The 25,277-nt window shown below is 46.2% G+C and overlaps 1 protein-coding gene across 2 annotated transcripts in view; it reads left to right on the forward strand.

The window, feature by feature from the left end:
- The first annotated feature begins 1,130 nt into the window (after positions 1-1,130).
- The window catches only part of LOC140192646 (dnaJ homolog subfamily A member 3, mitochondrial-like), a 43,482-nt gene continuing 19,335 nt past the window's right edge, over positions 1,131-25,277 (forward strand). For both annotated transcript variants that reach the window (XM_072250176.1, XM_072250177.1), the window contains exons 1-8: positions 1,131-1,353; positions 8,851-8,981; positions 10,262-10,345; positions 10,903-11,100; positions 12,614-12,766; positions 14,341-14,488; positions 17,287-17,351; positions 19,536-19,664. In XM_072250176.1, the coding sequence (XP_072106277.1) occupies positions 1,155-1,353; positions 8,851-8,981; positions 10,262-10,345; positions 10,903-11,100; positions 12,614-12,766; positions 14,341-14,488; positions 17,287-17,351; positions 19,536-19,664 (1,107 nt within the window). In that variant the 5' untranslated portion in view covers positions 1,131-1,154. The remainder of the gene's footprint in view (positions 1,354-8,850; positions 8,982-10,261; positions 10,346-10,902; positions 11,101-12,613; positions 12,767-14,340; positions 14,489-17,286; positions 17,352-19,535; positions 19,665-25,277) is intronic.

The following is a 25,277-nucleotide window of genomic DNA, read 5'->3' on the forward strand; positions in this document are numbered from 1 at the left end:
TTGAGGCACCCGCTTCTGAGGATGTCCTCACTGGTGGGGAGGATTGTGCCCCGAAGGAGCAGTCTGTATCCTGTGAATTAGAGCCTCCATACCGGGAGGTAGAATGCACTCCACTGAAGACATTTCTGGAGTCTTTGGAGACATACCAAATCTCCTCAGACTGAAATATGTCATGAAGGTTGCTCATTTCAGCCTGAAATTTTCAGAGGTAGTGTTCATGGACTGCTCAGCTTTGATGGAAAAAGGGGAGAAACTGGTCCTAAATTGGTAAGCGTCGGTCTTTAGCCTGAAAATCAACAAACAATAGATGCTGTAAATCCGAAATAAAAACGAATTGCTGAAAACTTTCAGAAGCAGTTAACATTTACATAATCTGTGTTCCCATCTCACTCTCATTTACATCTCTCACTAGTTACTAAAGTACTCTTTTCTGTTTTTACTGCCAAGTGAAAGTCCTCCATTTTTTTAACCACATATCTGTACATACACAAGTATACCTCATTGTATATAGTTCACGATTATTTGCACTATTGTTTTGTTTGCTTTTTGATTCTGTACAGCCAGAGCTCAGGGAAATCGGCATCAAATTCCCTGTATGTGTCCACATACTTGGCGATAATAAAGGATTCTGATTCTGAATATTCCGTCTTCCATGTCCTTACCTATTTATCTATCCCCCAGCACCAGTCTACACTTCCCGCTGCCAACATAATCAAAGACCCCACCCACCCCTTACATTCTCTGCTCCCTCTCCCATCTGGCAGAAGATACAAAATCCTATAACCACCATGAGCCTCAATGATTTTTTATCCCATTGTCATCAAACTATTGAATGCTTTATTTCCTCGGACATTAAGTTGGTCTCTTGACCTTACAATCTACCTCGTTGTCATTTTCCACCTTATTGTCTGCCTGCAGTGTACTTGCTCTGTAGCCATTGCACTTTATTCTGCGTTGTTATTGTTTTATCTTGAACTACCTCAGTGCACTGTACTGAAATGGGCCCAGGGGACGGGACAAGTGGGGCAATAACGGGATTGCCCTTCCCCGCAACCCCAGCACTCAGCGGCCAGACACAGCCTGTCGCGCAGGCGCAGTGTTGCGGTGACGTCTCCGGCGTGCGACAGCGAGCGTATCTGCGCAGGCGCACCAAGATGGCGGCGGTGCGGTGCCTAACGCGTCTGGTGTCTGTGTCCTCGGGCCCGGCGGCCGCTGCCCCGCTGCTCGATGCCGGGGCTTTGCCAATCTATGCTTCCCGCCGGCTCAGCACCACCTTCGTGAAGGGTCGCGGGCTTCTGTCGGCCGGAGGGGTGGGCCTGAGGCTCGGGCTGGAGCTGTGGCTCAGACGGCCCGGTGAGTAGAGGCATGGAGGTTAGGGGTCAGTTGGTGTTCGCCCATCGGGAGCCGGGCCGCGGGAGCTTTCAGCCCCGGAGTCGCGCAGGGAGGAGGGCGATTCGCTTGGCCGTGAGGGATTTCTCTGCTACCCCGCCCTCCCAGTGGCTTGCAGCCAGGAACCCGTGTGAGGCGAGTTACGGTTGGACTCCTCAGAAGGGCCCTTAACCTCCCCCATGGTCAACTACAGGGCCCCAAGCTGCACGAGATGAAAAATATAAAGTGCGTATTATCTGTCACCAGCCCCTTTTGAGTAAATGTATCGTGTGACCTGGGGTGGGTGGGTGCTGGAATATGGTGTGCTTATGATTCCAGAGAGGAATTCTGGCAAATACCAGGCCCCGCCCCGTTATCTATGGGAAGGACGTCCAGAATTTAGCTATGGAGAAGCCGCAGAATGTTTGACCTGAGACATTGTCCCGAAGCCTCAATAATTCCTTTCCTTCCCCTCAGATGCTTATCGCTGCACTGGGTTTCTCCAGCACAGTTATGTTTGTTCTGGATCGTACCTTCTGCGGTCTCTAGTGTCTGCACTCTGTTCCATTCCACAGATGTTGCCCGAGTTGCTGAACTTTTTCCTCTGGTATTTTGTTGTTGTTGCTGACTTTTAGCATCTACAGTTTTTTAAAATCTGCATTTATAAAATTGGAAGTCATTGAAGAAATGGTGGAGCAGATTAATTGGGCTATTTGGGCTGACACTCGGTTACAGGACCAGCTGATAGTGTTATTGTCTTTTTTAACCATTAAGAACTTAAAGTACTGCGGTCTATTCCAGCCGTGAGTTGCCCATTGGACATTTTTAATGTGGAATGTTGCAAGTCTGATTTATTGTCAGATGGCGGGGAGCTGCGTGGTCTTGGTCATGGTGAGGGCAAGGCCCCAAGCGGCAGTGCCGTCCAAGAGAGGGGGCTGGAGTCGGTGCTGCCCCGGTGTTCTCTGGGCAGGAAACCAGCCACTTCGTGTGCAGCTGCAGGCTGCTGAAGCATTCATGGACTCAATGTGTGACTATATTTTACTGATATCTTATGTGCTTGCTATCTTGTATAGAGTATAACCTTACACCTGAGCTACAGAGTAAAGCTGCTTTGTTTGTCTGTATTCAGTGGTGTAAGGCTGAATGACAATTAAACTCAAACATACCAGACTGAAGTGGAGCCAAGCATTGATGAAGGAGATTGAGGAGGAGATAAGTCTGTAAAGGGTTTGGACATTTTCATAGGAGACGGAATGCATTAGGGGAAAATGTGAGGTGGAGAGCATTCTGACTGTTTGCATCACCATCTGATATGGAGCTACCTCTGCACAGGATTGGAAAATGGTGCAGAGGGTTGTAAATGCAGCCAGCTCTGTCATAGGCAGTAGCTTCCTCCCAGCTGAGGACATCTTCAAAGTGTGATGCCTCATGAAGGGCCTTCGCCACCCAGGATGTGCCCTCTAGGGAGGAGGTACAGGAGCCTGAAGACACACAGGAACAGCTTCTCCCCCTTAGCCATCAGGTTTCTGAATGGTCCATGAACACTGCCTCACTATTTTGTTCCCTATTTGCACTATATATATTTAATTTGATATTTCCCAATGTAACTTACAGTAAATGTAACACTGAACTGCTGCAAAACAACAAATTTAGCCACATACGCCAGAGATATTAAACCTGATCCTGATTAGAAAAGCAAATTTTTGTTTGCGGGAGATCCATGAGTTCTTGGTGCAATGAACGTACTTCATGCACAGCAAACAAGAAGTTGGTCTTTGTTGCAAACGAATGGATTGCAAAAATATGGCTGTCTTTACAATAGAGGGCTTTAGGGAGACCTATCGGGAGAGCTGTACAGCTCTTCTCTTATTTAAGGTAGAACTCGTTTGCCTTGATGACAGTGAAGCAGGTATTGATAAAGTATGTATAAGGGTTAACACGTTAGTTAAAGAATAGCAGCCTGTTCTTTCTGAAGGAAACGGCTGATGATCAACAGATGTGCTAAACCATGCTGAGCCATATTTCTCCTCAGAGTTAGACAGTGTTTCAAGGTCTTTGTTTCTTTGTGGGGTCATGCGCAGAGATAAGACCAGCCTGTTCTGTGTATGTTCTGTCCATTATACCTATTTTGTAATTTGTCTCTCAGTACTGTCAAGCAATAGATAAGTCTTGACTCCAGCTTGGTATGTGTGGGGGTATCTGAACACTATATCTCTTCTGTAAGGGGAATTGAGAGTTATTTGGCGGATCGGGCAAGAACAGTCACAGACTAACTGAGTAAGCCCCAGGTGCTTTGAATAGGGAGTTTGTACTGTTATGAGCCCCTAAGGTTCATATTTTCTGTGGACTCACTTTAAGGCACAAGAAAGAACTGAGACTAACTTTTGGATTTTTGCTGAGTTCGGAGATAGAGCAGCTCGTGGGTCGCCATGGTGACTGAGGGCGGCGTTATTTGATGGACAATGGATGTTATGGTTTCTCTGCAGTGTGTTTACTTTTTACAAGGACAGTTACAGACACAAAGAGACGCATGCTGGGAGTCGAGATGGATTTGATCAATGAAAGACAACAGTGAATGAGGTCCTGGTTTAAACTTGCAGTAGCCCGAAAAGGGGTGAGTTGAGATCGATCTTGAGTATTGATAAATGACTCTTACAAGTTTTCTGCAACTGGAATGAGTTTGCAAGGATCGGTCAGGAGAATCGATCAGTGGCTCTCGCGCTGTGGAGAAGGTGTGACCGGTGGGGAGTTATTCATGTGTCCAACCCTCGCCTGGGTTGATAATTACCACAGAAGAACGGTCCCCTTTTGTTGTGGTCACATTCAGTGACTTTAAAGGAAGAGAAGAGGGGAGAGGAAGGTTTGAAACAGAAGAAACCTAGTGACAAAGAGGTCACTGTTTGGACTCTCTCTCTCTCTCTCTAAGTAGCCCATAAGGGTGAGTTTGATTCCATTCGAATACGAAGGTGTGGTTGTCACATGGTTAATCCACAGGAGTGGGTTCTCTGGTGAGGGGAGAACCTTTGTGAATACCACTTGTGTGATACCCTTGTTTGGGTGTAGTAGTCACTGAAAAAAGGCACCCCTGTGGCAAATCACTGTTAGAGTTATTTCCTATGTCGTTGAACTGGATACGTTTTTTTTGCACTACCTTACTTTCCATTTTTCTATTTATGATTTATAATTTAAATTTTTAATATTTACTAGTTTTTACTATTTTTAATTAATATTTGTAATCCAGGGAGCGGGAAGCGCAGAATCAAATATCACTGTGATGATTGTACGTTCTAGTATCAATTGTTTGGTGACAACAAAGTATAAGTGGCTATCACAGTTGTGTGTTCGGGGTAACCTTGTGTGGAAACTACCTGTGTGTGATAATCCTTGCCTGGGTTGGTAGTTTTACGACTTGAAGAGGGTCCCCTTAGTGATAGACTACTGTTGGTGATAATCCCTACGTGGATTCTGTTGGAGTATCCTGTGGCCACCACTTTGGGATGACCCGTTGCTGAATTCGGGTGTGGTACCACTTGTGTTGAAAGGATATTCGTTGAAGATCACTGTCGTTGATACTTCGTGTGTGGAGTGGAACAACTTTGGAGATGCAATCTACCACAATTGTTATTCTGTATTGCTGTCGTGGAATCTGTGGAATATTGACATAATTGCCTTCTCACAACATTCGCCTTTGGATTACAAACATATCACATTAATTAACCTGAAGAATTAAATAAGACACATCAAAGTTGCTGGTGAACGCAGCAGGCCAGGCAGCATCTCTAGGAAGAGGTGCAGTCGACGTTTCAGGCCGAGACCCTTCGTCAGGACTAACTGAAGGAAGAGTGAGTAAGGGATTTGAAAGTTTGAGGGGGAGATCCAAAATGATAGGAGAAGACAGGAGGGGGAGGGATGGAGCCAAGAGCTGGACAGGTGATTGGCAAAAGGGGATACGAGAGGATCATGGGACAGGAGGTCCGGGAAGAAAGACAGGGGGGGGACCCAGAGGATGGGCAAGAGGTATATTCAGAGGGACAGAGGGAGAAAAAGGAGAGTGAGAGAAAGAATGTGTGCATAAAAATAAGTAACAGATGGGGTACGAGGGGGAGGTGGGGCATTAGCGGAAGTTAGAGAAGTCGATGTTCATGCCATCAGGTTGGAGGCTACCCAGACGGAATATAAGGTGTTGTTCCTCCAACCTGAGTGTGGCTTCATCTTTACAGTAGAGGAGGCCGTGGATAGACATGTCAGAATGGGAATGGGATGTGGAATTAAAATGTGTGGCCACTGGGAGATCCTGCTTTCTCTGGCGGACAGAGCGTAGATGTTCAGCAAAGCGGTCTCCCAGTCTGCGTCAGGTCTCGCCAATATATAAAAGGCCACATCGGGAGCACCGGACGCAGTATATCACCCCAGTCGACTCACAGGTGAAGTGTTGCCTCACCTGGAAGGACTGTTTGGGGCCCTGAATGGTGGTAAGGGAGGAAATGTAAGGGCATGTGTAGCACTTGTTCCGCTTACACGGATAAGTGCCAGGAGGGAGATCAGTGGGGAGGGATGGGGGGGACGAATGGACAAGGGAGTTGCGTAGGGAACGATCCCTGTGGAATGCGGGGGGGGGGGGAGGGAAAGATGTGCTTAGTGGTGGGATCCCGTTGGAGGTGGTGGAAGTTACGGAGAATAATATGTTGGACCCGGAGGCTGGTGGGGTGGTAAGTGAGGACCAGGGGAACCCTATTCCTAGTGGGGTGGCGGGAGGATGGAGTGAGAGCAGATGTACGTGAAATGGGGGAGATGTGTTTAAGAGCAGAGTTGATAGTGGAGGAAGGCCACTTTCTTTTAAAAATGAAGACATCTCCCTCGTCCTAGAATGAAAAGCCTCATCCTGAGAGCAGATGCGGCGGAGACGGAGGAATTGCGAGAAGGGGATGGTGTTTTTGCAAGAGACAGGGTGAGAAGAGGAATAGTCCAGATAGCTGTGAGAGTCAGTAGGCTTATAGTAGACATCAGTGGATAAGCTGTCTCCAGAGACAGAGACAGAAAGATCTAGAAAGGGGAGGGAAGTGTCGGAAATGGACCAGGTAAACTTGAGGGCAGGGTGAAAGTTGGAGGCAAAGTTAATAAAGTCATCGAGTTCTGCATGCGTGCAGAAAGCAGCGCCAATGCAGTCGTCGATGTAGCGAAGGAAAAGTGGGGGACAGATACCAGAATAGGCACGGAACATAGACTGTTCCACAAACCCAACAAAAAGGCAGGCATAGCTAGGACCCATACGGGTGCCCATAGCTACACCTTTAGTTTGGAGGGAGTGGGAGGAGCCAAAGGAGAAATTATTAAGAGTAAGGACTAATTCCGCTAGACGGAGCAGTGTGGTGGTAGAGGGGAACTGATTAGGTCTGGAATCCAAAAAGAAGCGTAGAGCTTTGAGACCTTCCTGATGGGGGATCAACTCAATACCACGAACTGAACTTTACTCATCATCGTAAGATTATCTGTTTACTCCAAGACTTGAAGAAGCTTGATTTTTCATATATTTCCACATTTATATATAATCATTGCTAACCTGTTTGATATATCTGCATTTATATTACTGTATTGCGTAGTTACTAATAAATTCCGTTAGTTAATAGCAATATTGGACTCCAAAGTGTTTTTCATCTCTGCTGGTTCTTTAACCCCTCACAGGGTACGTGACAGTACTTATACGGTTTCTGAGTGACTTTATCCAGATTTGACTTCCACAGTATCAGACTAATCTATGGAATGAGGGTTTGGCTTGTTACGGCTCTAGCTGGAGTTTGGAAGAATGAGAGGTATCTCACTGAAGCTTAAGATTCTGAAGTGCTTTTAATTCCTTTTATACATGACGGATGTCATTGGCAGGATGATTGTTCCTTGTGCATATCTAATTGCCTCTCAGAAGGAGGTGGTCTCTTCAATGAAGATGGTAAGTGACTAGACGGCAGCCTGTAAATGGTGGCACAGGTCTACGTCAGTTACCCCTGCCCTTGGTTGTTCGCAGTTGCAAATGTTGGAGGTGCTGTCAGAGTCGTGATTGTGTCCATCTCGTAGGTGGCACTTGCTGCCACAGCAGGCTGGCAGTGGTTGAGAGAGTGAATGTTAGTGTGGTTTTCTCCTGGATAAAAACATCAAAAGCAAGTGCTGTTGGAGTCGCACTCACCAGGCAAGTGAGTGTAAAAATCAAGTTTATCACTGACGTATGTCTTGAGATTTGTTGTTTTTCAGCAGCTGTACAGTGCAACACAAGTTGCAATGAGAAATATAAAAAGTAGTGCAGAAAGACAGCAAAATAGTGAGAGAGTGTTCATGGACTATTCAGAAATCTAGAAAGTTCCGATTTGTGCATTATTGATGGTGGAAAGTATTACTTGTGTGGCATGAATGTTGGGAGCAACACATTTCACTGTGTTTTGATAAAACATGAGGAAAAAAAAACCTAATCTTTCTCTTTATAAAGCTCCAGAGTAGGTGCTGGTAAGTGGGTTTGGTACCAAGTGTGCTGTCTCTTTCTGTACTGAATGACCCTGGTTGTTTGCTAGTTCTTGTACTGCAAACAGAAACATTCGTAAGCACAAGAAATTCTGCAGATGCTGGAAATTCAAAGCAATGCACAAAATGCTGGAGGAACTCAGCAGGTCAAATAGCATCTGTGGAAATTAGATTAGATTATGAGGACATGCAGTCCTTTCATATTGTCATTTAGTAATGCATGCATTAAGAAATGATACAATATTCCTCTGGTGTGATATCACAGAAACACAGGACAGACCAAGACTGAAAAACCGACAAAAACCACATAATTATAACATATGGTTACAACAGTGCAACAGTACCAGAACTTGATGAAGAACAGGCCATGAGCACAGTAAAAAAAAGTTCAAAGTCTCTCGAAAGTCCCACATCTCACGCAGACGGGAGAAGGAAGAAAACTCTCCCTGCCATACCCGACCACAGTCCGACTCTGAGTTGTCCGAAAACTTCGAGCCCTCCGACACCAAGTACCGAGCACCATCTCTGCCGGACGCTTCGACCCCAGCCTCGGTCGCCAGCAGCAGGCAAAGCCAGGGATTTTTGGGGCCTTCCCTCCGGAGATTCTCGATTGCACAGTAGCAGCGGCGGCGAACCAGGCATTTCAGAAATTTCTCCAGATGTTCCTCTGTGCCTTCTCACGTCTGTCTCCATCAAATCAGAATTGTCCACGGCACCCTACTTACAAATGAATAAACAGTCGACGCTTCAGGCCTAGACCTTAGTTCAGTACCAATGTTTTCTCTGTTGAATGAGTGTCAGCTTCGCTGAGATCATCCCATTCTTCTGAATTAGTGTTAGCTCGAATATACTCCACTATACCCATGAGTCGGAATGGTGAACTACCTTTGCCCTTCCTCGAGGTTACGTTTCCATAATTCCCTTGGAGATAATTTAGTGCCTTTATTAACTATGGTTTTTTCTTCTCCCTCCCAGGCTCTGCACCACATTGTGTAGGTGTGGCTGGATTTCACACAACCTCAGGTTTAGCCAAGACTGACTATTACGAGGTGTTGGGGATTCCACGAAATTCCACGCAGAGGGATATTAAAAAGGCCTATTACCAGGTATGGAGGACGGTGACATTTTACCATCATCGTTATGTGCTGTTCCATATGTGGGCAATCATAAGACCACAAGACAAAGGAGCAGAAGTCGGCCATTCGGCCCATCGAGTCTGCTCCGCCATTTTATCATGAGCTGATCCATTCTCCCATTTAGTCCCACTCCCCCACCTTCACACCATAACCTTTGATGCCCTGGCTACTCAGATACCTATCAATCTCTGCCTTAAATACACCCAATGACTTGGCCTCCACTGCTGCCCGTGGCAAGAAATTCCATAGATTCACCACCCTCTGACTAAAAAAGTTTCTTCGCATTTCTGTTCTGAATGGGCGCCCTTCAATCCTTAAGTCATGCCTTCTCGTACTAGACTCCCCCCATCATGGGAAACAACTTTGCCACAGCTACTCTGTCCATGCCTTTCAATATTATGTTCTTTCCTTGACCATGATTGTTCTTGGCAAATTTTTCCACAGAACTGTTTTGCCATTGCCTCCTTCTGGACAGTGTCTTTACAAAGTGGATGACCCCAGCATTATCAATACTCTTCTGAGGTTGTCTGCCTGACTTCAGAGGTCACATAACCAAGACTTGTGATCTGCACCAGCTGTTCATACACCATCCACCACCTGCTCCCAGGGCTTCACATGACCCTGATCGGGGGCTAAGCAGGTGCCATACCTTCCCCAAGGGTGACCTGCAGGCTGGCAGAGGGAAGAAGCACCTACAGCTCCTTTGGTAGAGACGTATCTCCACCCTGCCTCCCATGTCATTTAAACCAGATTAAAAATTCCTATTCCATTGTTCGCTGTTTGATCAGGCAGCCAATGTACATAACCATTGCTGAATCATCAGTAAAATCTTTTAATTTGCTACATGATCTAAGTCAGCTCCTTTAGCCTCACCTTCTCATGAAAGTTGCCATAGCATAATACACAATGAGACACAGTCTGACACAAACGGTCATAAAGTCATAGAGTGCTACAGCAAAGAAACTGGCCCTTCAGCCCATCTAGTTCATGCCTAATTGTTAGTCTGCTTTGCCTTTTGACCATATCCTTTTGATTCTGCACCTAGACCATGGACCTTTTTACTCCCATCTATGTATTTACCCGAATTCCTCCTAAATATTGCAGTCAAACCCACATCCGTCACCTTGTTCCACATTCGAAGCTGATTGAAAACATCTTTCAAGGCCACTTTCAGAAACAAAACTTGTCCCAGCAAGGCATTTGGGGAAGAAGTTGCCCTTTAACACCATGTTCCTGTTCTTACCACTCAGCTTGCGAAGAAATACCACCCAGACACAAACAAAGACGACCCGAAGGCAAAGGAGAAGTTTTCTCAAGTGGCAGAGGCTTATGAGGTACTGGATCTGCTCTCCTGATATCCCGTGGGAGCATCGGTGGGCAGAGAGAGAGCAAAAACCCTCCTGGGGCAGTGGGACGCGGGCTGTTTGCCAGGTTCTTCGAGTTGTCACAGGGGGTTGATCAGAGAGATTGGGAATGGTATGATGGGTTGAATGGCCTGGCTTGGGCCAGCAAGTGTCCCATTTCTGCCGGGAAGGGCAGCACACGGCGGTGTTAACATTATCCATTTTCCAGTGGCTGTGGGGTCGATTCAGATTTATTTATCACGTGTACATCTAAACGTACGGTGAAATGTGGTGTTTGCGTTGACAACCAACACAGCTGAGGATGTGCTGGGTGCAGCCTCCGAGTGTCGCCACACATTCCAGCATCGACATAGCACGTCTACCTTGTTCAGCCGAACAACACTGCAACAAGCAGCCACAGACGAGCCCCTTTCCTCCCACCCACTCAGACAGGCTGCCCCCAGGTGTGCCACACCCTGTCCCAGACTTGCAGACCTGTACCGGGCAAGGTTTCGCTCTTTGGTGGCTAACGTTATTGTTGGTTGCAGGTGCTGAGTGACGAGGTGAAGAGGAAGCAGTATGACACGTACGGGACGGCAGGGTTTGATGCGGGAGCTGGCAGAGGCCAGCAGTACTGGCAGTCGGGCCCTTCACTGGACCCAGAGGAGCTCTTCAAGCGCATCTTTGGGGAATTTTCTGGATCTCGATTTGCAGACTTCAACAGTGTGTTTGACCAGCCGCAGGAGGTGAGTGGGCAGCTGAGTGCATTATCCTCAGAACTGCTACTGCTGAGGCTGGGCGGTTCCTCCTCTGTTCCCTCACCTGGACACTGGGTTAAAAGCATTTCCCTCCGGAAGAAATTTCTGTGGTACATGCATGTGTAGAACCTTCCAGATTATATCCTGAGCCAGCGAATTGTCTTGTACAACGTGTAGAATTCATGAAGCATCTTCACCATATGTGTCGTGTCCCCTTTACTACCTTTAGAGAGGAGATTTAGGAGCCTGAAGCCCTCACACTCAACATTTTATATTTCTGAATGGTCTGTGAATTACTGCCTCATTTTTTGCACTACTTTGTTTCTTTTAGTAGCAATGTTTTACACTGTACTGCCGCTGCAAAACAACAAATTTCATGGCCTGTGTCACCAGTTATAATAATCCTCATTCTTATTTTTGGAGGAAGGAGTGTCACTCATGTGAGACCTTTCACTCAGCAGTTAAAAGTTTTGAACACTAAATATTCTGCAGACGCTGGGGTCAAAACAACACGCACAAAACGCTGGAGGAACTCAGCAGGTCGGGCAGCATCCGTGGAAACGAACAGTCAACATTTCAGGCCGAGACCCTTTGTCAGGACTGAAAGGTTGACTGTTCGTTTCCACGGATGCTGCCCGACCTGCTGAGGTCCTTAAGAGTTTTGAGTTTGATTCACAGCACAGGATTCCCAACCTTTTCAATGCCATGGAGCCTTACCATTAGCCAAGGGGTCCATGGACCCCAGGTTAGAACAATACAGCATGGATAGGAGCTCTTCAGGCCAATGAGTCCACACCAAACAAGTTGTCCCCCAAGCTCCTCCTAATTACCTGCATTCAGCCTGAATCTTCCCTCCATGTACCTATCCGAGAGCTTTGTAAATGATGCTATTGTACCTGCCTCAGCAGTTTCCGGATTCTTTGGGGTTGGTTGCATGCTGCCTTTTGGAAACTAGCAGGTCAGTAGCCAAGGGGTTTCTACAAAATGTGTCGAATTTCGACAGATATGCAGTGCAGAACATTCTGATTGGTTGCATCACAGTCTGGTATGGAGGGACCACTGCACAGGATTGGAAAAAGCTGTAAACTCAGCCAGCTCCATCATGGGCACTAGCCTCCCCAGTATCAAGCACATCTTCAAAAGGTGATGCCACAAGAAGTCAGCATTCATCATGAAGGACCCCCATTTACCCAGGACATGCCCTCTTCTCATTGCTACCATCAAGGAGGTACAGGAACCTGAAGAGACACACTCAGAAACATTTCCCCTCTGCCATCCGATTTCTGAATGGGCAATGAACCCATGAATACTTCCTCAGTATTTTCCCTCTTTTGTACAACTTACTTGATTTTTTATTTTTATGTATATTTATTATTGCTAGCTTTTATTATCATGTATTGCAATGTACTGCTGCCACAAAACAGATTTCATGACATATACTGGTGATATTAAACCAGATTCTGATTCTGAACCCTATGTGTAATGTCTGCTGTCCCCTCAGTACATCATGGAGCTGACGTTCACACAGGCTGCCAAGGGGGTGAACAAGGAAATCACCGTGAATCTGGAGGACACGTGCCACCGGTGCGATGGCAAAGGGAATGAGCCAGGAACCAAAGTTCAGCACTGTCATTACTGCAACGGGACAGGCATGGTGTGTACAAATTAAACAGAAGGCCACTTGGCCCATCTGTCTATGCTGACTTGTATTGAGATCAATGACAGTTTTATCTTCCATAATCTTACAAAAAGGTAGTTGGCATGCAATTGGTATTTATCGGTTTATCTTGATGATTCTGATAGGCAGTGTGATTAATGTTTGCTCTGCAGAAGAGTTGGAGCAAATAGTCATCGGAATGGTCTCCTCCCGCACTCGTGATGTTCTCTCTTCATGGCCAGAGTAAAGAGAAAAATTAGCTTTGTCGGTCACATCTACATCGAAACATACAGTGAAGTGCCTTGTTGGCGTCAATGACCAACGCAGTCCGAGGATGTGCTGGGGGCAGCCCAGAAGTACAGTAAGATGTTGTTTTGTAGTCCTACAATGAGACTTTGTAAAGGGACAAAATTGTTCACACACTGGTTTTTATATCATGGAGGGTCTGGGATGAGAGACAACCCTCTTCTGCAATGGGTTGTAAAGCTAAGGTTCCTGTAGCAGGGCATGAGTTGTATTGAAGAGTGTGCATGATGTGGGAGTCAGGAGACAGAGGTACATCAGCAAAGTGGTCACCCAGCAGTACTGTATGAGCACTGTGGTGTAATGATCTGCACCAGAATTCATTTGTTAGGTTATGGGGGGGGTGGGGGGAGGTTAGATTGATCTTGGAGCAGGTTAAAAAGGTTGGTACAACATTGTGGGCTGAAGGACCTGTACTGTGCTCAGCGTCCTATGTTCAAAAACCTCACAGCAAACAAGGAATTTCATTTTGGGCAAATGAATGAAATATCAAATGAAATCCAGAATCCATGAGGTGGCAAAACTTCGTCAGATTAACAGTTCTGAAGAGGAGAATCTGAGGTGTTTGCTTACTGTTGCAGCCTCTGCCTCTAGAGCTTCGTAATTCATGGAAATGGTGGAGTTGGCCACAGGAGTTGGTGTGTGACAAAGCCACTGCAGTTCACAGGAGAGCAAAGGATGCCAGCCATGCTGTCATTCCTCAATCTGAAGTTACGTAGCGATACAGCGTGCTCCTGACAACCCCAATTTAACCCGAACCTAATTGAGGGACATTTTACAATGGTCAGTTTACCTACTCAGGGAAAACCCATGCACTCCACATGGAGGATGTACAGAGACTCCTCACAGACGGCACCAGAGTTGAACTCGGATCTCTGACACCCTGAAATGTAATAGCATCGTGCTAGCTGCTACACTACCATGTGGCAACCGCGTTCCAGAGCTTTGAATTGCTGCTGGGTTTTTCAGGAAGCATTTCTGTTCATATAAAGAGTAATGGAAATATGAAGCCTCAGAAATTAGATTAAAGATTAGTTTTGTGACGTTTACATTGAAACACAGTTCTGGGCATACCATATTGGCGCTGCAAGCATTGCCCCTGCCACAATCCTCATTAATTTGATGTAAATGACACATTTCACTGTATGTTTCAATGCAAGGGTGACAAATAAAGCCTTCGGTTCATCAATATAACCCAAGGATGTAAACTGCCTGAGCTCTGTCAGGGCAGCTGAGTGACCGCACATTTTCCTCTGTTTCTCTGGCAGGAAACTCTGAACACCGGTCCGTTTGTGATGCGTTCCACGTGCCGCCGGTGTGGTGGGCGGGGATCCGTGATGACTACGCCCTGCATTGTGTGCCGAGGGAGTGGACAGAGCAAGCAGAAGAAGACGGTTGTGGTGCCGGTTCCAGCTGGTGAGAATTGGCCAACAGTCAGGCCTCTGCCCTGAGAACTGTGGCGAGGTGATAACAGAGGCAATCTCAGCAAATCCAAGCACATTCCATTAACAGCATCGTGCACTCCCGTGAAGCATGGAACTGATTCTCTTCATGCCTTTGATCCTCTTTCTGCCCAGCCCAGCTCTATCATCTCCAGTTGAGGAGGTTCATAAGATTGACTGGGTTAACATATGAGGAATGTTTGATGGCTCTGAGCCTGCACTAGAAGATTGAAAAGGGATCTCATTGAAACCTATTGAGTATTGAAAGGCCTAGATAGAATGGATGTGGAGAGCATGTTTCCTATAGTGGGAGAGTCTGGGACCAGAGGATAGTGACTCTGGTCATTGGGTGTATTTAAAGTAGAGGTTTGTAAGTTCTTCATTAGGGCATCAGTGGTTACTGGAAGAAGGCAGGGGAGTTGGGTTGAGAGGGATAATAAATCATGATGGAATGATGAAGCAGACTTGATGGGCTGAATAGCCTAATTCTGTTCCTATGTATTATGGATTCTGTTTATCGAATCAAAACTTGAAACAAGATTCTGCAGATGCTGGAAATCCTAAGCAACACACAAAATTCTGGAAGAACTTGGTAGGTCAGACATTATGTATAGGGGAGAATAAACAGCATTTTGAGTCGACATTCAAATTATTTATCACGCATACATCAGAAGATGCTGTAGAATGTGTTGTTTGTGTTTACAACCAACACAATCTAACGATGTGAAGTTTCTGCCCTCGGTCCATTACTAACATAACATGTCCAGAAGGTGTTGCTTCCCTACACCCACCCACCTTCCACATCACCTGGTATCACATTTCACCTGAGAGTTTGTACTTCCCCTTTCTCCACCACCTTATTCTGGCTTCTATCCCCTTTCTTTCCAGTCCCGATGAAGGGTCTCACCCCAAAACATTGACTGTTTGTTCCCCTCCATAGACACTGCCTGCCTTGCAGAGTTCCTCCAGTGTTTTGAGTCTGTTAATCAAAATTGGAATTGGTTTATTATTAACACATGTAGCAAGATACAGATTATTACCCAGTGCATTGAGGTGGAACAGGTAAAACAACAACAGCATGCAGAATAAGATGTCACTACCACAGAGAAGGTGCAGTGCAGGTTATCAGTAAGATGCAAGTTCATAATGTGGTAGATTCTGAAGATGAATCCATGTTGTACTGGGGAACCATTCAGCAGTCATAAAACTGGGATAGAAGCTACCATGGAACCTGGTGGTACATGCTTTCAGCCTTTTGTATCTTCTGCCTGATGGGAGAGGAGTGAAGAGAGAATTTCTGGATGGATGGGTTCTTTGATTATGCTGGCTGCTTTACTGAAACGGCAAAGGGTGTAGGCAGAGTCCAGTGAGGCTGGTTCCTGTGAAATGCTGAGCTGTGTCCACAATTCTGTGAAGTTTTTGCTGTCCCAGGCAGAGCATTTGCCTTACTAAGCCACGATTCCTCCCAATAAGATGCTTCAATGGTGTATCAATAAAAATTGGTAAACGTCAAAGGTGGTATGCCAAATTTTTGTTTTGGCTGAAAAAAAAAGTAGAGGTGTTGATTTAGCTTTCCTGGCTGTGGCATCTACGTGGTTGGACCAGGACAGATTATTGATGTTCACAGACGAGATTCTGCAGATACTGGAAATGCAAAGCAACGCACACAGATGCTGGAAGAACACAGCAGGTCAGACAGCATCTACGGAGGGGAATAAATAGTCAGTGTTTCAGACCGAGACCTTTCATCAGCACTGGGAAGGAAGGGGGCAGAAGCCACAATAAGAAGGTGGGGGGGCAGGGTGAAGGAGTACAAGCTGGCAAGTGATTGGTGAGACGAGGTGAAGGGGAGGGTGTATGGCTGGAGGAGGGGGTCAATGTAAGAAGCTGGCAGGTGATAGGTGGAAAAGGTAAAGGGCTAGAGAAGAAGGAATTTGACAGGGCTTCTCTAGCTCTTTACCTTTTCCACCTCTCGCCTCCCAGCTTCTTATGTCATTCCCCCCCCTCCCCCACGTACCTGGCTTCACCTATCACTTTCCAGCATGTACTCCTTCCCCACCCACAATCTTCTTATTCCGGCATCTTCCCTCTTCCTTCCCGGTCCTGATGAAGGGTCTCAGCCAGAAATGTTGACTGTTTCTTCCCTTCCATAGATGCTGCCTGACCTGAGTTCCTGCAGCATTTTGTGTTGTTTTCTGGGTGTGGAATCAGTGTGTCAGTGGAACTGAGTAGATCATCTGCAGTGTGAATGTCAGCACAGGCCAGAGAGCCGAGTCATCTCTTCCAACTTTTGCTGTTGTGATACCTCCATCGAGCTGGGTCAGATCGTGCCCTCGCTGTCAGTGAGCAGCCAGTGTCCAGTAGATGCGGCTAGACAATAACCGACTCTCGTTCCCAGAGCAGCAGCTGACACTGGGCCAGCTTTACCTGTGGAGCTCTGACCCAGTCAGCCGCTGGTCCTGGCATGAGTGGGCAGACTGGCTCTGTGCCTGCAGACAGCGTATGACACAGAACTGAACTGAACTGAACACTCCTGGACTGTTTCAATGACTGTTTTTCACTCGTTTTTTTGCCTTTTGCGCGATTTGTTCTTTTTTTCTGCGTGTTGCGATGTTTCCTTTGAACGGGTCCCATGGTGTTTCTTTGTTTTGTGGCTGTCTGTGGGAAGACGACTCTCAGGCTGTATACTGCATACATAGTTGAATGATAAATGTATTTTGAACCTTTGGTAGCCATGACTGCTGTCCCTGACGTAGTGTGTGCATGTTACAGGTGTGGAGGATGGACAGACTGTGCGGATGCCCGTGGGACGCAAAGAGATCTTCATCACCTTTCGGGTCAGTCACTGTATGGAAAAGCATTATTTCTTTCTCGTCGTCCCCCCAGGCTGCTAATCGTCAGTATTATCAGGATTGAAACACAAGCTCAGGAAATGCCATTCAGCCCATCGTATCTGTTGCAATCGTGATACCAATTTAAATAACCCCACCTGCCTTCATGGTCTACTTCCCCCCCAATTCTGTTATTTCTGCTTCCAGCACCTCCCCTGACAGCACATTCCAGATGCACACCACTCTGTGTAGAAACAAGTAGTACCTCTCAAATTTTCCCAGTCTTAACATCGTCTGCTATCTGATATTCCAGCAGAAAAGACCACCCTACCTGTTACCTCTGGTAATTTTATAAACTATCGGGTCACCTCTCAGTTTCTGAGGCTCTAGTGGAAACAATCTCCTAATCTACTCTATTTCAAGCCACACCTGGTGAATCTCTTTTTTGAAAATCTCCACATCCTTCCTGTAATGGGGCAACGAGGCTGCATACAAAATTCAAATATAGTCTGTTGGAAGTTTTATATGACTGCAACAGGGCTTCCCAATGTCCTCACCAATGAAAGCAAGCACACTGAACAGTGCCTTAACCGCCCATTCTGCCTGTGTTCTCACTCTCATGGAGTGTGCACGCACACCCTAACTCCCTCTGTACATCATTGTTCCTCAGGCTCCTACCCTTCACCATTATCCAATCCTCGTGTGTTTGACCTCCAAAGTGCAGCACTCTGCTCTCCATCTGCCACTTCTCCACAATTTGCTTAAGGTTGTTGTACAATACCTTGCAACACCTTTTTATTGACTCTGCTCCAGGCCGGCATCCATTTATTGCCCTCTTCCCAGCAAGTGACAGTCGGTAATTTATGGCTCTTTGGTCTCTTCAGAAACCAGCTCCAATCACACAGGGCAAATACAGACCCCAGCAATTACAAATCTGCATGTTACGTTCAGTTAAAGAGTACCTCACAAATAATTTCTTATTTGGAAATGATCCAGAGTCCAGCAGGTTACCTGGAGCATTATTGTGTCGACTTTAAATCACTGATCAAGCCAAGCAACTTTAGCTTATAAAATGGAGAAAACAGAGTCTCTTCATATAATGGCAGCCTCCATCTCCAAGGACATGGCGAGAAAAAGACAATTGGTCTGACTGCTTCCCCCATCCTTGATTCACTGATTTGTAGTCTGTAATTCCTTCAGGCCGACATAGCTAGGGTGCCTAAGACTTCTACACAGTAATTTTATGTATTGTACTGTACTGCTGCCGCAAAAATTATTCCATGACATTTGAGTGATGACAAAGCTGATTCTGATATGGGTCTCCATTGTGGACTGAGAGTGGGAAGGGGGCAGGGAGAGGGGAATCATGGTGGGAAAAGGGGAAGGAGTGCGAAGCACCAGAGAAACATTCTGTAATGATCAATTGTTTGCAATCGAATGACCTTGCCTGGTGTCTCAGGGGCTGGGTGTGTCGGCCCTCTCACCTCCCCCGCCCCTGGCATTCCTTCTTTCCAACTTGTCCCACATTCCTACCGCAGCACTCCACCCTCGCCATTCCCGACATCCTTTGCTCCCGCCAGATTTACAAACTTGCTGTCTGCTCCACGTTGACAAGTGCAGTACTATGCAAAGATCTAAGGCACATTGTAAATATATAATAGTTTCTTGAATGCCTCTATCATAGCTGCCTCCGCCACCATCCCTGGCAGTAGATTTCAGGCTGCAACACTCTGAGCTTAAAAAAGCCATAACCTACACATAGGGGCATCATGATTATCACGATGCTATTACAGCGTCCTCTGTAATGTGTTTGTATGTGGAATGTGAGAGTTTGTTCCCACATCCAAACCTACAGGTTAGTAGGTTAATTGGTCATTGTAAATTGTGCCGTTGTTACACTGGAGTTAATTCAGGGTCGCTGTATCTCTGAATATAATCTCTCGTGAACCAATTCCTTCTCATCTTAAATTGCATGCCTTATAGTATTAGTTACCTGTCTTAATGATTTTGGTTCCTTATTTGTTCTGTGTCAAAAGCAAGAGGTGAACCCATCTGATTACATGGGGAGGGAAGCACACAATGTGTATAGCAGATGATTTTGGCCTGATGGTTAACAGCGAGTACTGTGTGGGAGTGAGGGAAGGTCTTTCTGGAGGGCGGATTGCTTCAGATTTTCTCTGTGTCGTTTAGGTTCAGAGGAGCTCGACATTCCGACGGGACGGAGCGGACATTCATTCCGACCTGTATATATCCGTAGCCCAGGCAGTACTCGGGGGCACAGCTCGAGCTCAAGGACTACATGAAACAATCAACATCACGGTGGGTGTCATTGAGTCGCAGTTTGACCCGTGTATATTGGAGCAGAATTAGGCCATTCGGTCCATCGTCTTCACCATTCTATCATGGCTGATCCCTCTCAACCCCAGTTTCCCAAAACCTTGACTAATCAAGAACCAATCAACCTCTGCTCTAAATATACCCCGATGACTTGACCCCTGCAGCTGTCCGTCACAGTCAGTTCCATAGATTCACTACCCTCTGGGTAAAGAAATTTCTCCTCATCTCTGTTCTAAATGAACGTCCCTCTGTTCTGAGTCTGTGCCCTCTGGTCCTAGACTCCTCCACTATAGGAAACATTCACTCCACATACAATTAATCTCTGCCTTTCAATATTCAATACGTTTTAATGAGATCCCCCTCATTCATCTAAACTCCAGTGAGTATAGGCCCAGAGCCATCAAAAGCCCCTCACATGTTAACCCTTTCATTCCCAGAATCATTCTTGTGAATTTCTTCTGGACCCTCTCAAATGCCAACATCTTTTCTTAGACAAGGGGCCCAAAAGAGCTCACAAACCTCCTAAGTGTAGTCTGACATGCCTTATAAAGCCTCAGCACTACAGCCTTACTGTTACTTGGTAGTCCTTTTGAAATGAGTGCTAACATTGCATCTGTCTTCCTTACCGCTGACTCATTCTGAAAGTTAACAGTTAGGGGCTCCTGCACAAGGACTCCTAAGTCCTTTTGCACCTCAGGTAGAAACATAGAAAACCTACAGCACAATACAAGCCCTTCGGCCCACAATGCTGTGCCAAACATGTGCATACTTTAGAAATTACCTAGGGTTAACCATAGCCCTCTTTTTCTAAACTCTTATGTACCTATCCAGGAGTCTCTTAAAAGACCCTATCGTATCTGCCTTCACCACCATTACTGGAAGCCCGTCCACGCACTCACCACTCTGCGTAAAAAAAAACAAACAAACAAACAACAACAGCTAACCCCTGACATCTCCTCTGTACCTGCTTCCAAGCACCTTAAAACTGTGCCCTGTCGTGTTAGCCATTTCAGCCCTGGGAAAAAGCCTCTGACTATCCACACAATCAATGTCTCTCATCATCTTATACACCTCTAGCACAGTACTCCAAGTGGGGTCTGACCAGGGTCCTATATAGCTGTAACATTATCTCTCAGCTCTTAAACTCAATCCCACAATTGATGAAGGCCAATGCACCATATGCCTTCTTAACCACAGAGTCAACCTGCACAGCAGCATTGAGTGTCCTATGGACTCGGACCCCAAGATCCCTCTGATCCTCCACACTGCCAAGAGTCTTACCATTAATACTATATTCTGTCATCATATTTGACCGACCAAAATGAACCATATCACACTAATCTGGGTTGAACTCCATCTGCCACGTCTCAGCCCAGTTTTCTATTCTATTGATGTCCTGCTGTAACCTCTGACAGCCCCCCACACTATCCACAACACCCCGAACCTTTGTGTCATCAGCAAATTTACTAACCCAACCCTCCACTTCCTCATCCAGGTCATTTATAAAAATCACGAAGAGAAGGTGTCCCGGAACAGATCCTTGAGGCACACCACTGGTCACCGACCTCCATGCAGAATATGACCCGTCTACAACCACTCTTTGCCTTCTGTGGGCAAGCCAGTTCTGGATCCACAAAGCAATGTCCCCTTGGATCCCATGCCTCCTTACTTTCTCAATAAGCCTTGCATGGGGTACCTTATCAAATGCCTTGCTGAAATCCATATACTCTACATATACTACTCTTCCTTCATCAATGTGTTTAGTTACATCCTCAAAAAATTCGATCAGGCTCGTAAGGCATAACCTGCCTTTGACAAAGCCATGCTGACTACTCCTAATCATATTATACCTCTCCAAATGTTCATAAATCCTGCCTCTCAGGATCTTCTCCATTAACTTACCAACCAGTGAAGTAAGACTCACTGGTCTATAATTTCCTGGGCTATCACTACTCCCTTTCCTGAATAAGGGAACAGCATCTGCAACCCTTCAATCCTTCGGAACCTCTCCCGTCCTCATTGTTGATGCAAAGATCATTGTCAGAGGCTCAGCAATCTCCTCTCTCGACTCCCACAGTAGCCTGGGGTACATCTCATCCGGTCCCAGTGACTTATCCAACTTGATGCTTTCCAAATCCTCCAGCACATCCTCTTTCTTAATATCTACATACTCAAGCTTATCAATCCACTGCAATCACCAAGATCCTTTTCCGTAGTGAATACTGAAGCAAAGTATTCATTAAGTACCTCTGCTATCTCCTCCAGTTCCATACACACTTTTCCACTGTCACACTTGATTGGTTCTATTCTCTCACATCTTATCCTCTTGCTCTTCACATACTTGTAGAATGCCTTGGATTTTAGAGTTTTCTCCCTGTTTAGAAAATAGTCCATATCTGTATTCCTTTGAGCAACGTGCATCACTATGCAGGTGCTGACACCATATGTTGTTGCTGTTCCCGCAGGAGCGGCCTTGTGTTGTACTCCAGGAGTTCTTGCTTGAGTTCAGACAAGTGTGGTCAGACCACACTTGGAGTATTGTGAGCACTTTTGTTACAAATTTCAAAGTAAAATTTATTATCAGCGTACATACAAACCCTGAGATTCTTTTTCTGCAGGCACACCTAGCAAATCTATAGAAAAGTAACTGTAAATGTCAGGAACTATAAACTGTAAACAAACTGTGCAAATGAAGATATCAATAAGTAACAAATGAAGAGTCCTTGGAGTATCGTTATCTCCTTTGCTCAAGTGCAAGGGGTAGTAGCTCTTCTCGAGCCTGGTGATGAGTCCTGAGGCACTTTACCTTCTACTTGATGGTAGCAGCAAGAAGAGAGCTTGGCCTGGGTGGTGGGCATCTTTGATGGATGCTGCTTTTCTAGGGCAGCATTTCTGGTAGATGTGCTCAATATTTGTGTCCCTTATATAAGAAAAGATTTTTCCTTTTTTAAACACAAACAACAGGAATTCTGCAGATGCTGCCTGGCCTGCTGCGTTCACCAGCAACTTTGATGTGTGTCACTTTTTCCTTTTTTTCTTTCTTTACCAAACAGCTTCGATCTTGGTAGTGGGCTTAGATTCCTTATTTTTGTATAATAAATTGTCATATTTCAATATTATGATTTAATTTACATGGATATAGGGTAATGAGATCGCAAGTGTGATTCAAATATAATGTATGAGTCCTGACGAAGGGTCTCGGCCTGAAACGTCGACTGTACCTCTTCCTAGAGATGCTGCCTGGCCTGCTGCGTTCACCAGCAACTTTGATGTGTGTTAATGTATTTGGTATTATTTTATCTTTTTTTTTTGATTTACCCTTTTATATATCATCTTGTACTCCGTATTCTTCTATGTAGAAATTAATAAAAAAGTATTGAAAAAGAAAAGAAAAGATGTGCTGACATTGGAGAGGGTCCAGAGGAAATTCAGAAGAAGGATTAATGTCTGAGTTGGTCCCTTTGCAAGTGTGGGCATTCAAGGGTGACCAGGACCCCTGCTCCAGCTGTTTTCACTCCTGGACTGGTTGGCCTTCAATGCTGTGACTGGCCTCCAGAGGGCAGCAGCTGTGTGATATTTAGTCTTGCAGCAGCACATTGACTTTAAATTTTCATCCTCAAATGTTACTTTCAGAATCAATGAATCACAGCAAGGATCAAATTTGTAGCAGTACAGCACAGAAGTAGGCCCTTTGGCCCAACAATAATTGTGTATGGCTTTTCATTGTTTCTTTGTATTTACTGTGAACGCCTGCAAGATGATGAATCTCAGAGCAGTATGTGTGCTTTCATAATTAATTTTCTTTGAACTTTGAACTTGTCCATGCCAACCAAGATTCTCTTCTAAGCTGGTGCCAACTGCCTGCATTTGGCCCACATCCCGGCAAACTTTACCGATCTGTGTACCCACACTGTGCGTTGCTTTTTGAGGTGGGACACTAGCACAGCAGTTCACGCTATGCTTTACCGTGCCAGCAATCAGGATCCAGCTCCTGCCCTATCTGTAAGGAAACGTATGTTCTCTCTCTGACAGGTCCCTCCCGCATTTTGAAGTAGCAAGTTCTGAGCACACTCTTTTGGCACTGAGAGTGTAGCTGCACTTACATCCACCCCCAGTACAACACTTAGACTTCCCCAGTACATCCACCCCCAGTACAACACTTACAGACTCCCCCAGTACAACACTTACAGACTCCCCCCAGTACATCCACTCACAGTACAACACTTACAGACTCCCCCACTACATCCACCCCCAGTACATCCACGCCCAGCACAACACTTACTGACTCCCCCCAGTACATCCACCCCCAGTAGAACATTTACAGACTCCCCCAGTACATCCACCCCGAGTACAACACTTACAGACTCCCCCAGTACATCCACCCCCAGTACAACACTTACAGACTCCCCCAGTACATCCACGCCCAGTACAACACTCATAGACTCCCCCAGTACATCCACCCCCAGTACAACATTTACAGACTCCCCCAGTACATCCACCCCCAGTACAACATATACAGACTCCCCCCAGTACATCCACTCACAGTACAACACTTACAGACTCCCCCAGTACATCCACCCCCAGTACGACACTTACAGACTCCCCCAGTACATCCACGCCCAGTACAACACTTACATCCACCCCCAGTACAACACTTACAGACTCCCCCCCCCAGTACATCCACCCCCAGTACAACACTTACAGACTCCCCCAGTACATCCACCCCCAGTACAATACTTACAGACTCCCCCAGTACGTCCACCCCCAGTACATCCACTCACAGTACATCACTTACAAACTCCCCCAGTACATCCACCCCCAGTACGACACTTACAGACTCCCCCCAGTACATCCACCCCCAGTAGAACACTTACAGACTCCCCCCAGTACATCCACTCACAGTACAACACTTACAGACTCCCCCACTACATCCACCCCCAGTACAACACTTACAGACTCCCCCAGTACATCCACGCCCAGCACAACACTTACTGACTCCCCCCAGTACATCCACCCCCAGTAGAACATTTACAGACTCCCCCAGTACATCCACCCCTAGTACAACACTTACAGACTCCCCCAGTACATCCACCCCCAGTACAACACTTACAGACTCCCCCAGTACATCCACGCCCAGTACAACACTCATAGACTCCCCCAGTACAACATTTACAGACTCCCCCAGTACATCCACTCACAGTACAACACTTACAGACTCCCCCAGTACATCCACCCCCAGTACGACACTTACAGACTCCCCCAGTACATCCACGCCCAGTACAACACTTACATCCACCCCCAGTACAACACTTACAGACTCCACCCCAGTACATCCACCCCCAGTACAACACTTACAGACTCCCCCAGTACATCCACCCCCAGTACAACACTTACAGACTCCCCCAGTACGTCCACCCCCAGTACAACACTTACAGACTCCCCCAGTACGTCCACCCCCAGTACAACACTTACAGACTCCCCCAGTACATCCACCCCCAGTACAACACTTACAGACTCCCCCCAGTACATCCACTTATAGTACAACACTCATAGACTCCCCCAGTACATCCACCCCCAGTACAACACTTACAGACT

The sequence above is a fragment of the Mobula birostris genome, unplaced genomic scaffold (genome assembly GCF_030028105.1).
Source record: "Mobula birostris isolate sMobBir1 unplaced genomic scaffold, sMobBir1.hap1 scaffold_1992, whole genome shotgun sequence".
In the NCBI taxonomy this organism is placed as follows: Eukaryota; Metazoa; Chordata; class Chondrichthyes; order Myliobatiformes; family Myliobatidae; genus Mobula; species Mobula birostris.